We start from the raw sequence: 15,109 nt of genomic DNA on the forward strand, positions 1-15,109 counted from the left end.
TCCCAGACCTGAACACCTGAACAGTGAAAAGTTTTTTCTAAAATCTAACCTGAATTTCCTCTCAATGTGAGGCCACTTCCTCTGGTTCTCAGTGCAGGCCCAGCAGCAGAGAGCAGCCCCCCCTCAGTGCACGCTCCTGTCAGGGAGCTGGAGAGAGCAGTGAGGTCCCTCCTGAGCCTCCTCTCCAGCCTGAACCAACCCAGCTCCCTCAGCTACTCCTCATGGGGCACCTTTTCTAGAGCCTTCGTGAGCCTTGCTGTCCTTCCCTGGACACACTCAGCCCCTCAATGTCCTTTTTCCCGAGGGGCCCCGAGCTGGGCACAGCACTGAGGTGTGGCTTCAGCAGTGCCCAGCACAGAGGGGCAAGCGCTGCCCTGCTCCTGCTGATCCAGCCCAGGTGCCATGGGCCTCTTGCCCCCTTGGGCACACTTTGGCTCACACTGAGGCGGCTGCTGAGCTGCAGGATGTGGCACCAGGCCTTGTGGAACCTCACGCCCTTGTCCTTGGCCCATTGATCGAGTCTGTCCAAGTCTCACTGCAGAGCCTTCCCATCCTCCAGCAGATCCACACTCCCACCCAACTGGGCATCTGCAAATTTATTAAGGGTGCTCGCAATCCAGATCATCAAAAAAGATGTTAACCAGGACCAGCCCCTAAACTGAGCCCTGGAGAACACATTTCAATGCAGCTCACTTTGCATACTCTGCAGTTGGAGGCCACAACAGAAAGAGCTGCCATCCCTTGGCACTGGCCACGCACACAGGTGCAGGAAAAAAAAACCTTTTACTAGGTGAATACAGCTGACAGAACTGAGCTTTCAGGCACACACTCCCTTTCCCTAATGACCCTGAACTCAATAAAAGGTATTTCATCTTCCAGCTCTTTGCACTATTGGATGCATGAACCATCAGAGCTCCACCAGCCTCTCTCATCCTTTTGTGTCCTCTCCCCACTCGAGCTGATGAGCAGCTCTGATGAGAAAAAATGCAGTTCTGCTGCCAACAAGGTGAGCCAATTTGCAAAATGCAACTTACCCTGCCAAAAACAGCTACTGCCTTTTTCTTTCAGAGGTGAGTCAAAAAATTCTAGATTTTAAAGAATTGTCAAGATATAGTATGATTTTATTTGTCCTCAGGAAACAACAACAACAAAAAGAAGATAATTACAAATAAAGAAACTTTAATTGGCAGGTCATACAGAACAGTCCAGTCAGTGGTAGAACATCACAGTATTTACAGTTCTGTAAATACAGCAGCAGCATCTGGAGGCATTGAAGTCAAGAGCTTATCCTACAGCTGGAAAGTTGCTGAAGTCTGTGACATTCCACTGTAAATAAAGGTGTTATTAAAAATTACAAACTGCCCTGTAATGACTTTGATAACTTCCTGTGCAGCAGCTCCTGCAAAAGAGAAGAAAAAACAGAAGGCAGTTAGCAGGTCATATTTAAACAAGAGTAAAATAATGTTACTTATCTAGAAGTCTCTACACTGGAATTATTTTAGAAGTGCCTGATAAATGTCCTAGGAGGCAAAAATGCTCTTCAGTACTTCCCACTATAAAAGAAGATCAGAAAGCTACTACTTCAGAAGTTAGCTTTGCATACACTTTCCCTCCATGTACAGACACACAGAATAAAAATGGGTGAGCAGACAGACTCATGCAAGTCGCAACCTCTCTCATCAGAGAAGCTGAATTAAAAAAAAAATCATGTAAAATTTAACTGCAAAATAAACTGAAGGGTCACTTCAGTGTGTTCCCTCTGAGTTTTCCTGTAGTAAGAAACATTCTGTACCTTCTTCAGAAATTACCTTTATGTATACCGAATTTTGCTTTATCAGAAAAAAATTCCTATATATGCAGAATATAATACAAAATCTTCAGCACTGCATGAAGCCAAATAAAGAAGGTAAGTGAATTGATGTATCAATTCGGGGCATCCATTAAAATACATCTGCAGGTCAAATGAAGGTAAGAATCCAAGGCTGCTGATATTTCATAGATCTCTAACATATGTGTACTATGTTAAAAGAAGATATATACTGCACTAATTTTAAAATTACTATAATTATCACTTTCCTTTTAAAAAAATTAAGCCTCTTTCCAGCATTTCATTTCTTAACAGATTTTTAAGCTTGAAGAGTTGATTGTTTTTGAAGTTTATTTATTTTACTGATTATAACCCTTGGTGCATTCACTTACTCTATATGTACTGCAAGAGGTCTCATCTGGAGAATGAAGGGGAGGATTGTGCCCTACTGCTGTCTGTGGCGGCAGCCTTTGCTCTGGGAGTCCAGAGTCACTAAGGCAGCAGAGCTGTGGCTGAGCAGGCTGTTTGTGTGGCCCTGGATGTCACCCTTACCTCCCATGAAGGCAGCAACAGCGTGAGGCTCGGCAGCTCCGTAGCGACAACTGCACAGGAAAGGAACAGTCACAAACAGCCCAGCAGCTCTACCAACAAAGCCACACCTCAAAAACAACACTTACAACTCCTGCACATAGTCATCTTTCACCACTACAGACAGCCCATGTTCTTGGAGGAAACCAGTAAGGCATGATTTTAGCTTTCCAATATCATCTTCCACCTGGTAGTTGTAGACACCTGGAAAATAAATCAACTCATCAACTGTTTCATCACACAACTCTAACATCACAGTCAAAGCTAATGGTTTTAAACGGCAGCCTGAATATTTTGCTTTCCTAAATTTCTAAGCCAATTACTGTGTTATTATTACTAGACAAATAATAATTGAATATTCTGTTGATGCTTCTTATGATAGACAAATTACTGCATAGCTGAACTGATTCATAGTCCAAACAACCCATTAATGATACCAATTCAGGTAAATTTTTTAAGTTCCTGAAGAGAAAAAACTCTAATTTTCATATTCCTAAAGTATTACTGTGGAAACAAAACCACAACTAATGTTTTTGCAGTTTATAACTTGAACTACAGTAACTATTGGACTTTATATTTTTTTTGATGATGTAAAGAACTGGTATTAACATACCTGGGTATCTGCCATGCTGCTTGTAAAACCTATTGACAGCCCTCAGCATCAAGTACAGCACTATTTCACTGTCAGGGTTATCCATATGGGAAACTGAAAACAGCAAGAGAACTGGTTAGCTGCTGCAGACAGAATGGAAAAAGCAATGTTTTGAATTGCCTGAAAATAGTAAATCTGCAGTAGAAAGAAACCTTAATGAATGCAACCTATGACAGAACCTTAATCAAACAGCTGTCAGATACACAATTTTGCCTCCAAAGTTTCTGACAAAACCATATTTTATGTATTTAATATAAACTATTCAGTGAAGAAACTCACATTTCAATTCTGGCAGGTGCTTTAAATGGGTATTCCTTAGTTATAATTTTAGGATTTGAAATACATGCTTTAAGTATTATCTGTAATGACTGTAATTATAAAACAGGTCTTAAATCCCTTACCACACAGCTCTGTAGTCTTTGTAAATACTAGCTGCTACTTATATCTGGCACAAAAAAAAAGGCAATATAAAAAGCGAAAAGCAATATCAAGTAACTAGTTTGTTAGTTCACATCCTAAAGAGATAAGCTGAAAGGAGTCAAGATATTTATTTTATTTGGTCAAGTTAAAGCACCTTTTCAGCTCTGTCAGAAATAACTGACATACAGAAAAGAGAAGTTTGAAAAAAACCCATTGTTTTATTTACAGAGTACTACAAGTAAAATCCACAAGAAAACAAAAGCTGAAATACACATCAATCTCTAAGGTCACTTCTGAAATTTCAAAATCAAATTGAATTCAACATTCTAAACCTAAATCTCCACAACTGTAGTTGAGAGACATACTCCTTACATTAAATATTTGAATTCACTGAAGACTTTGTGACATTGCAAATGATAAAACTCCATAACGCAACAGAACATGTAGCTTACATTTTGCTTTCCTCACCAAAGCATTGCAAGTCTGAAATGCAGTACTTACTGATGGCATCCCTGCTGCAGGAGTGGGGGCTGTGCTCCTGGGCCAGCGAGCGGCAGCGCACCACGCGCAGGAAGGCGGCGTTGCTGCCTGCACGGGGACAAGGAGACATGGCCCCGTCAGTGCCACCCTCACCACAGCTCTGTCCCACTGCCACGGGGCACGGCAGAGGCACCACCCAACAGCGTTTCTACACTTCCCTGTTTCTTCTCAGCTTGCAGTAATAAAAGCCTGTTTAACTACCTTTAGGTCTAGGGTCAGGAGAGTTTTAGGGAAATCCTCCCTGCTCATGTGGAATATCTATGTATCCTCTCTGTGGTTAATGTAACAGCTACACACAGCAATTCGTCAGTCACAGCCACCACGTTTCCCTCTTCCAGGCTGCAAATCAACATGATAGTGGAGCCCTGGAAAAAGTTAAAGATAGAATCTAAAATGTTAAGCTTTGTGTTTTCCCAGATCAACTGCACCTGTGTAAGCAGTATGATAAATGATATGATTGTTAAATGTGATGATAGTTTAGTAATTAAATATAATTGTTATATAACCATAAGAAGAATAATGAGAAACTGTGTTGGAAATTCAGAGGGGGGCTAAATCTATGTATACAATAGAACAATATAAGTTTAATAATTAACATGAAAGTTATATATTGATAGGGTATAAAAACATGATCATTTTGGATGTATGGTCAGAGTCAGATTTGGGTTGAATATACCCCAGACACCCAGAGCTCTTAATAAAAAGCACTGCATATAATCCCCCGTGATTATGTGTTTTTGAATGCTAACAAACATGGTTCTTTCCATCTTCCACTAAATCTAACACTGCCTCACATGTTCTCAATTAGTATTTTAACAGCACAGCTATGAGCTGGAAAGGTCCTTTTCCAGTACCATTGCTATGGATCGACCCAAGGTGCAATTACAACCCAGCACTGAAAAAGGAGCAACTGGGAGGCTCCCAAATGCTTTTACAACGCAGAGCAGCATGCTCTTGGCTCTGTGCCTACAGGGGAGCTTTGCAGCTCTGAGGAGCCTCAGCCAGGCTGCTGCTGGAGACGTGTACCCATCCAGGACAGACACAGCCTGAAGGGCCATCAGCTGAGTTACAGCTTTTCAGACTACCTCAAGTCTGCAGAGCCCACACTGAAACCAGTACCCCAGCATGAGCAAGAGTGCTCAGGCACTCATCACAAAAAGCAGAGGGCAGCTGCTCCCTGTTGTTTGGAGTGAAAAGATACATAACTTTAAAGCCAACCTTTACAGACTCACTCCTGAGAGATGCTGAACATCTGCTACTTCTCCTGAAAATGAGGGATGCAAACCACTTAGTACTTTCTTAAAAAATTCAAATACTGACTTACTGCTTAGTAACTACATGATTATTCAAAAGTTTTTGATTATTTGATCATTTGCATAAACCCAGAACAGAATCCAAGCATACTCACAGAACAATTTCAATTCTCTCTCTGAAATAGACTCAGGTGCCTAAAAGAGAGAATATACTCATTCCAGTACACACCATGGCTAGAGAATTCCTGCTTTCACATATATATTAATATATTTATAGTGAAATAACTAGTTACTAATGTACCAAAAAAACCACCCTGTCTTAAATTGTAAAGAGTATATCCCTGTATGCATTTTACTTTTATACGATCAAACCAAATTAATAAATAAAGCAGACACTTCACAGATACTTAATTGCATTAAAAGAATGCCCACAGGTTTGCACTCACCTTGCCCAGGGACTGTAACAATTTAGCAGCATGGCTCCCCACAGCAGCAGTATCCTTCTTTGCTTTTTCACGGTATCTGGTAATAATGAAGAAGTAAATAATTACAACAGAAAGCCATCAACTCCACATTGAAGGCAATCGTTTTTTTTTTTTTTTTGCTTGTTTCACATTATAAAGACAAAATACAAGCCACATGAATGGTAGTGAGTTGTCTACTTACACATTTTGCAATTTGATGAATTTACTGGAGTCTGCCATCATATCAGGAATGGTGCCCCGGACAGGCAAGCTTCCTTGCCCTTCATTTGCCACAAATTCCTTTAAAGCTCGAACCAAAATCCAGAAGGAAGATGACTACAAAAGCACAAGAGACAGCCATGTACACAGATGTTATATACAATGCTTTTTCTCCATTTAAGTCTTACCCTTAACTACTCATACCTGCTCCGTTAGTTTTAGGCAGCAGTCATCATTAAAAAGCTCTTCAATTCCTCTTGGAATCTATGAAAATAAATAAATTGGGTTGGTAATTCTTTGACTTTTAATTTCTCGAATTATCTCATCACTCAGTACATAGGTGAGCCAACTCCAAGTGACCTCAGAGTTTCACAGCAAATCTCTGAATCCTACACAGTCAAACAGCAGCCCTGCCCAAGAGCAAGGCAATGCTTCTGAGCAAGATCAATGTCACAAACAAAATCTCATCTGACTTCCATCTTTGACAGAGAAGATGTAAAGAACTGCAGCAGTAACTGCCCAGCCTGCCTGGTGGGGCAGAGCAGCCAAAAGGCCAGGGAAGGGGAATGGGGCTACAAAAGTCAGTGTGTTAGTCAGAATCCTTAACTGCTGCAGGTCAGTCTGGCACAAACTCAAATAAATATTAATATCCTGGGCTGTGTCTAGTAGTGGCTTGGATGACAGCACTAAGTTTTACCTGCTGCTTTTTGGGAGACTTAACATGACCATCCAAGCAAGGATCAGCACAGTTCAAAACAAAAGAACATAATCTAAGAAGAATTACAGAACGTGCTTTTGCCCCATGTAGCCTTTGCAGTCTACCCCAGATGAGAAACGAAAGAAATCAGAGCTAATTTTAAACCACATGTTATGAGGTCAGGATTATTTAAGAAACAATGAAAGCATCACTTCTAATGCTTTTTAAGCTTGACCAGTTTATGAAGGGAATTTTGTAGTAAGTTTCTTCAAGAGCAAAGAAGTGAATTTATTGTATCAGGAGTCCCATGAAGCCCTTCAGTTCTATAGAGAGTAACCAGTACAGCCCCTGGCTTCAATACAGCACGATTTCAGTAAGTGCTCTCAGTTTCCCTCACACCAGTGTATTTAAATTGGCATCAGCCACATCTCTCACTGCTAAATCCTTGCAGTTGTACCCAGGACTTCAGAGTTTTTTACAGACTGAACTGTAGAAGTCAGACAAGAACTCACTGATGCACTCTGACTGCTGACTCATTCTAGGCTTGAATTCAAGTCTGCAGGAGGGAAATGCAGATTTCTTGCAAGAGCAAGGAAGTAAGAGAATTTCCATAAGCTACATTTCCAGCTAGTCTAGGTCTATTTAACTACACAACTGCAGTTCTAACATTGTACTAATCCTGTTTTTAGCTAAATACAAATGTTACAAATGGAATTTCCATCCTAAAACTGAATAATATATTCTGAGAAAATGAGGCAGTTGAAATTGCTTCAGTTTTATCACAGAAATGTTTATTTTACCTCTGTACGATTTAATGCTGTATTCACATTTTTTATAGCTTCCTCAAAGTTTTCCTCATCTTCTGGGGTGCCATTTTCATTCTTTAAGATACCTTATTGAAAAAAACAATTAAAACACGCAACTGTTTGAATTACATCTCATCATTTATGTCTTACCAACAGAGCAGACTGGCTGTGGATGTATTTGTAATGCATTTGTGGCCTATCAGCTACCAGCAAAAAATGAAAAATAAATCACAAGAAAAAAGATCAGATGTAATTATAAAGCTAACTTCATCTAAATTCTGCATTTCCCTGTAATGCTAAGTAGAAATTCCTCAGCACAAAAGCACTGGGTGTAAGAAGGATATAATGAAGTTTCATAGGCACTAAATTAATAATTCAACTCTCCTTCCCATGCCAGTCATGTTTTGCTGGGGTTTTTGGATCAAATTTGGCAAATACTTATGCATCCACAGATCAAGCCAGCCCAAGAAAGGGCCTCCACTAAAAATCTGACATAACCAAAGGAAATTACTACGGATCAGATCTGCCCCTTATCACAGCTTGGGGATGAGGACCTCTTCAAATTTGCCCACAGGCCATCTTCAAGTAAGGAAATACCAAAAATTCAGTCAATGGTGTTTTTCAACAATAATTTAAGACAATGCATATAGATCTTAAAAATGCCACATGAGCTTTAGCACCCTGCAAAATGAAGCCATTCACACACTGGTCACAGTGCAGTCAGTGCTACAGAACCTGGCCATGCAGAGGTGGATGATTACTAATGTCTGATGGGTCAGTGGACACACCAAATACTTGCAGAATAACAATTCTAGTGTCAAAAGCCATTTGCTTTCCTCTTTATAACATTTTTAACAGAATTTTATCATAAGGCCTTTGCTCCCACCCAAATCACACTCTGGATCTTAGACAGGATAAAACATTAACAACAAACATTTATAAGCAAGTCTGGCATCTTAAGATCCACCTGTACAAAGCAATAATTTAGCAGAAGAATCAGTATATACCAGCATATCTTTCATAAATTAAACTTGAGAGAACTAAGGATTACTTTTCAGGTGCCACATTGTATCTATTTCTGCCAGCAGGAATGAGGGAGCCCTGGGACATGGATTACCTTGCCGAATCAGTTCTTTGAAGGCTTCCTTCTCTTTGTAATTCTTAGGCAACTGTTCACTTTTCTAAATTAAAAAAACATAAAGAGATTTTTGTCTTTAAAATGCCTACTACTAAGCTTACTGTGTTCAGACTGCTGAACTCCAGGAGTCTGTCACTGCTCACAGATTCACTTGTATTTCAGTTAGTAATTTTTTTTATGACTCCACCTTTTTTTTTAATGTCACATACAGCAAAAAGAATTAACTGCTTCAGAAAAGACAGACCAATAACAGTAATAATACAGTTTTGCAACATACCTCATTGAACCATTTTGTGAGATACTTGGCTACAATCACAATCCATGGAGTGTGGCTGTGGTCCTGTAATTGAACAGTGGAGAAATCTTTGTCAGATTGAGAAAAGATGAAAAATAGGAAACAAATTAAAAACCTATATTTAATGTAATCTCCAAATATCCTTTCCACTACCCCAAAGACACACGACATGTTCCAGATTTTGATTCAGCCAAAATGTTCTTTAAGTACTATAAAAGAAATTATCAAATTATTATTACTTTATTTTAAAAAAGGGTGAGACAAGTTCTCCAATATTTTTCTGGAGTGAAACTTATGCCATGCACAACCACCCATGGTGCAAAGCTCTGCAACAGTAGGTTAACTAAAAAAATTAAAAAACAAATTAAAAAGAGGGTGTGAGGGGATAATCTAGCAAAAGATCAAGTTGTCCAAGAATACTCATTGATTCCAAAGACCCCCACCTGCTTAAGATTTAAATAGACTGGAACATTTGGAGCAGAGGCAAAAATAGTTCCTCGTGACTGATTCTAGAGTTGGTTCTGTTCAGATGAGACTTGGCACCAGAGTCATCTGCCAAGAGCCATTTTCACAGGATCCCTGCACTGTATATCTGCATCTGACCACACCAACCTTTTTGTCCATATGCTCCAAGTCATAATCCTGAACGTGTTCTGTCAGTTCTGGAAATGGTCTGTCCAGTCTCAAATCTTCTAACATATTGTCAGGGTGAGATTCAACAACTGTGAATAAACATCACAATTCATTTCTCAGCATTATGTCTGGCCTTCAAAACAGAGCTACACAAACACAGGATCACCTGTGCTTGATTCTCAAAGTAAGTGTTCTGTGTAACCCATAACGTCAGGATAATCCCAATTTTACTATTTGTTGCAGTCCATAATCCCCATGCATTCTGAAAAGAATGCAAACTACCTAAGACTTAACAAATACTAAATGTGTGACAAGATGAAAAAAGACAAACAAAAAACCCCAAAGTGACATAAGTTATTGAAGCTTTAAACCTTCCAGGAAGTCTTTACCTCAGCAAACCTCTAACCTGTATGTTCTTTAATCACGACTCTCATGTAACCAACCAGTCCATAGGTCCTGCAGACCAGCAGAGGAATGTTGGAATTCCAGAGAACTTCAGCCAGGCGCAACAATGTACTGGAAGGAAAAACAGGCTTTTTTCAGATCTACAGAATACAACATTTAACTATAAAGTTAACTCCTGCACCAGTTACTCTGTGAAAGAGTCCTCTCAGAAAACTTTTCTAATTTCATCATGATCCTAAACACGTAAGGTGATCAATTTCGTACAGGAATTTACAGTGAGTTGGAAAAATATTCTTCCATTATCTTACTTATGTCTCATCCCACCCTCCCAAATGCTCCAAGTATCAAATAAAAAGCTTCAATGAGTTGTTAGTTAGAAATAAAGGATTAGATCCATGTGTTGCAGAGTCCTAACTTCAAGGAGAGGCAATTCCCATCAGAGGAGCAAAAACGTCTCTAGAAAATGCCATCACTGGCTGAAATTTTCCTTCACAATGACAGAGTTCTGTTCTGTTTAAGTTTTTCTGCAAGGAAGTGCCTGTGCATAAACACACACACACACACACACACACACACACACACACATATAAACTTGCTTTTAAACTGAATGAAAACAGGTAATTCAATCTTAGGTGATTCTTACAAACAGGTAATTCAATCTTAGGTGATTCTTACCTTTCTGGCAGTTGTGTTGCAACCACTAAGTTAAACCGATTAAAAAAGGAAGGGTCGTTGTCTAAAAGCTTTTCTGGACTCTAAATAGGGGGAAATATATGTCAGGGAACACTGACAATTTCTGAGTACAGAGCAAGTCTGCTGAATATGATGTGTTAAGTGAAAGTTATAAAATTAAGATGAAGCTACAAAATAGTGTTTGAAATACATGAAGTGACTTTTTGTTTGAAATACATACAAATGATTTATCTTTCTCAAATGCTGTTTTATCCTGAATCTATTTAAACTGCAACAGAAAGCAGTTTAAACTGCAATCTATTATCCTGAATCTATTTAAACTGCAACATCACAAAGCAGCACAGAGCTGTTATTTCACATTTTTATCACACTCTATAATACACACATAGTACTAATTTAGGAAGACAAACCTCTTCAACAAAGTTTCCAGAAACATCACTATTCAATTCCTGCAAGAGCTCCATGGCACTCTGGGCACGACTCTGTTTCAGAGCAATCAGAATGAAATGTAGTTTACACAGTGTTTGAGTACTACATAATGCCACACCAAGCAATACCAACAAAACAACCCCAGAAAACACCCCACAACAAAGCTCATTTATAAGCTAAGGCTCCTTACTTCAAGCCTTGCTCATCTGAAGCAAAAATGCATCCCATAATAGCAGATGCTTTGTTTGAGAACATTTTCTGTAGTATCATTTTAAAAAGACAAATTGTGAGACAGCTATTTCCTAATTTCCAGTTTCATTACAGAATATCCAGGAGTTATCTATGCCTTTTGTACTCTCTGTTTTTGTGATATTTTTTCCCCATTTCCCTCTCTACTCTTAACTTTACTCCTTGAACCACAATGGTCTTATACCTCATCCTTCCATAGATCATAAGCTCTTCATTTTTTTCTATTCAATCTCACACAATTGAGTTTATCTCTCACTCATGAGCAACTAAAATAAACATGGGAATTCTGTTAAAGAATAAACAGACTTTAACCTATACACATATAGCTTTTAGCATTATTCATACCACGTTTAAATACTCAACACTTCCATGCTTTCAATACATATAAACTGACATTTATTAACTCCTTACCTGACCAATATGGCTTTTTTGTAAAAAGAAACTGAAAAAGAGGCAAGAGAAAATGACATGTGAATTTTTATTCTGAAGAAAAAACAACACTGAAGTTACAGTTTGTTCTGCAGAATATGCTGCTCTCATGCACAACAAACCACTTTCCCCTTTAAATCTGCTTTTTCTCACTATTGTTGTATTCTCCTCAAAAACAGTTTCTTAGGAAAGTTTTTCAATTCCCAAGCCATAAATGTGAAATACAGAACATGCCAAACTTCTCTAGAAGACAGGCTCATGCTGCAGGGTCTTTCTCACCAGGCTAATCAAAGACTCACTAGCACTGACTTCCTCATATAATGGAATTTCCTTCCCCTCACATAACCCCTGCAGGTATCTATGCACACCACAACAGAACTTGATCAAGAATCAGTATTCAAATAATTTTTACAGGATTTGCAAACATTTTCTTACCCTTTCCCCTGCTGCACAGAGACTTTCAAAGCTATGAAAGCTAAATAAATGCCTAGCAGTCACAGTTGCACAATGATTAATGAAAATTAAATCATCTGCATCACCAGAATTAGGGAAAATATACTGAACCACACTGAAACACTAGCACTGTCATAGCTCAAGACTACATCAAACAAGTTAACTTCCAATATTTTTATACTGAGTAAAGCATTGTCTCTATAAACTTGACGCGTGAAGCAAACAGACCTGTAAGGTCCAAACCCAGCAAGTAAAATAATTCAGCAACTAATGTCAAAATGACTGTGCATGCTGTTTGTCACCAACCCCCAAACCCACAGAAGACCTGGAGAAACACAGAGTGGCTTTCAAAACCATCTTACAGGGCTTCTTAGCAAATACAGAGATGGAACTACCTATGAAACTCTGTCACTTGTCAATTTGTAACTGAAATCAATAAAATACCTACTTATTTCCAACATCTTCTCCAGAGACTCGATTCCCATCGACAATTGTAAACGAACCAATACCTTTGGGGGGAAAAAACCTCCTATGAATAACTTGGCATCATTAAGCTGTCAGATAGATCACAAAGAAGAGACAGAAGAAATATCTACTGACCTGGCAGCACCAAGTTTTTGAGTATTTCAGTTCCTGTTGCTGTTGCATTTATCACACAAACATGGGCAGATTCCAATGCTTCCTGGCCATGGTCACCCCACAGTCTGCATTGGGAGGGAAACCAAAAGGCAATGAAGCTACTGAACTTCAGATTGCACAGCCAATAAAAACAAATAACAACAACAACAACAACAACAACAACAACAAAAGACAAATGGAGGGCTGGCATGCAACTGTCCATTCACTGCTGAGGACCTAAACAGCACTAACCAAAATAAAGATCCTTAAAGAAACTTACTGTGAAAACTGAGACTTTCCAAAGAGAGTTTCCCTGACATCTCATTTTCTCCAACTTTACACCAGATGCATGCACACACCTCTTTCTCTTGGAACATACTTTAACAGGTTAAAAACCAGCAAGGGTTAAAGCAGTCCTTGCCCAAATTTTGTCCTGTTCAGCTTTTCCTAACTTTTATAATAAATAATAGATTTTTATATGTATTTTTTAAAATTTCTCGTACAAGACACTGAAACACACAGGAGACAGAAATCAGTCTTGCTGAGTCTGGTACTTCAGACCCCTAGAGAACAGCACTGAGGCTGAGATCTGGCTGGGACAGCCCTAGTTCACACATCCTGCTGATTTCACTGTAACTCACAGAATTTTTAGGGTTGGAAGGGAGCTCTGGAGGTCACCCAGTCCAAGCCCTGCCCAGGCAGGGTCACCTAGAGCAGGTGACACAGGAACATGTCCAGGTAGGTTTGGAATGTCCCAGAGAGGGAGATTCCACAGCCTCCCTGGGCATCAGCTCCAGGGCTCTGCCCCCTCCAGGAAAACAAATTCTTCCTCATGTTGGGGTGAATTTTTTTGTGGTTTAGCTTATGGCCATTGCTCTTTGTCCTGCGGCTGGGCATCACTCGAAAGTCTTGCCCCACCCTCTTACACCCACTTCTGAGATATTTCTATGCATTGATGAGATTCCCCTCTCAATTTTCTCTCTGGGCCAACCAGGTCCAGCTCCCAGCAGACTCTCCTCACCAGAGGTGCTCCAGACCCCAAATCCTCTCCGTGCCCTCCACAGGACGGCTCCTTGTGGAAACTTAACAGCAGCACTGCAGACAGCCACTCCGGTGCTAACTCCGGCGCCGCTACCCCTCCCTGGTAACTCGGATCTTTTCTGCCCTTTCACAGAACCCAAGAATGGCTCAGCCTGGAGGGGCCCCAGGGGCTGCTGTGGTGGCGCCTCCCTGCTCCAGCAGGGCCATCCCAGAGCCCAGGGCACAGCAGTGTGTCCGTGTGGCTCTGCAGTGTCCCCAGGCAGGAGCCTGCACAGCCTCTGTGCCCCATCTGCTCAGGGCTGGGCACTGCCAGGGCAGGAGCTCTGGGCACGGGCAGGGGCAGCTCCTGGGCTCAGGCCCTGCCCGTGGCTCTGGGGCCATGGCTGGGCCCGCAGCAGAGCCTGGCTCCGTCTTTTCAGCACACCCCTTTATACATTCATATATATACACAGAGATATACATAATATCAGTATTTAGAATATATATTTATATATTATGTACTTACACAACAAACATTGTACAAATAATTTATATATCTTATATAAAAACGTACACGAGTACCTACGTAGATATATACTTTTATGTATCTCCATCCCCCTTTGTGTATACACTTAAGATTATGTATGCATATATATATATATATGCACACATATATATATATATATTCCCCAGATATATCCTGTTAATTTACTGCATATCTACTGTCCGTGTGCCGGTAGAGCCCTCACGGCCCCGGCGGTCGGACACAGCTCCTGTTCCCCGCGGCCCCGGGGGCCTGTCCCCGGCGTGGCGCCGAGCGGGCCCGTGCCCTCCGCGGGCCGCCGGAGGCGCGGCCCCGCTCCCCGCTCGGTCGGAGCCGGTCCGTGCCGGGCGGTGCCGGTCCGTGCCGGTCCGTGCCCGCCCGCGGTACCTGAGCTGGCGGTCGTAGCGCTGCTCCTTGAGGCCGGCCCGGCCCGGCCGCGCCATGGCCGCTGCTCCCGCTACGCACGCGCGGGGCGGGTCCTGCCCTGCCCTGCCCTGAGGAGCGGCCGCGGCTGCGGTGCCGAGTCCGGGCCGTGCGCTGGCTCCGGCCGCGTCTCTGCTTCCCTCAGCCCTGCTGGCAGCAGCACCGGCACTGCTGGAGGCTCGAAGCCGGCAATGTCGGTAGCACCTGGATCTTCCCCTCTCATTCGCACCCACCCCGTGTGCACCAACGCCGCCCCCGCCCTCCGCTGTGCCGCTCCCGGGGACCCCTCCGCAGCGTTTGCCGGCACATGAGGCCTCAGAGAGAACTGTATTAA

At 41.4% G+C, this 15,109-nt stretch overlaps 1 protein-coding gene across 1 annotated transcript; it reads right to left on the reverse strand.

Moving 5' to 3' along the window:
* Positions 1–1,100: 1,100 nt before the first annotated feature.
* NAE1 (NEDD8 activating enzyme E1 subunit 1) lies at positions 1,101–14,846 on the reverse strand. The gene is made up of 20 exons (XM_063167610.1): positions 14,740–14,846; positions 12,771–12,874; positions 12,619–12,679; positions 11,700–11,730; positions 11,021–11,092; positions 10,593–10,672; positions 9,919–10,028; positions 9,492–9,601; positions 8,862–8,924; positions 8,564–8,627; positions 7,441–7,532; positions 6,148–6,207; positions 5,927–6,060; positions 5,707–5,782; positions 5,416–5,455; positions 3,969–4,055; positions 3,009–3,101; positions 2,485–2,599; positions 2,360–2,409; positions 1,101–1,399 (listed from the first exon to the last, which is right to left on the reverse strand). The coding sequence occupies exons 1-20, from the start codon at positions 14,793–14,795 to the stop codon at positions 1,290–1,292; spliced, it is 1,608 nt and encodes a 535-aa protein (XP_063023680.1). The 5' UTR covers positions 14,796–14,846; the 3' UTR covers positions 1,101–1,289.
* Between the last annotated feature and the right edge of the window lie 263 nt (positions 14,847–15,109).

Source organism: Melospiza melodia, chromosome 13 (genome assembly GCF_035770615.1).
Source record: "Melospiza melodia melodia isolate bMelMel2 chromosome 13, bMelMel2.pri, whole genome shotgun sequence".
NCBI lineage: Eukaryota > Metazoa > Chordata > Aves > Passeriformes > Passerellidae > Melospiza > Melospiza melodia.

Excerpts from the sequence above, each read along its gene's own strand:
- NAE1 (XM_063167610.1), bottom strand. The coding sequence starts at position 14,795 with ATGGCGCGGCCGGGCCGGGCCGGCCTCAAGGAGCAGCGCTACGACCGC. Across the intron at positions 12,875-14,739 it reads CGCTACGACCGCCAGCTCAG|ACTGTGGGGTGACCATGGCC; the intron begins GTACCGCGGGCG and ends CTCCCAATGCAG. Across the intron at positions 11,093-11,699 it reads AAAAAAGCCATATTGGTCAG|AGTCGTGCCCAGAGTGCCAT; the intron begins GTAAGGAGTTAA and ends GCTCTGAAACAG.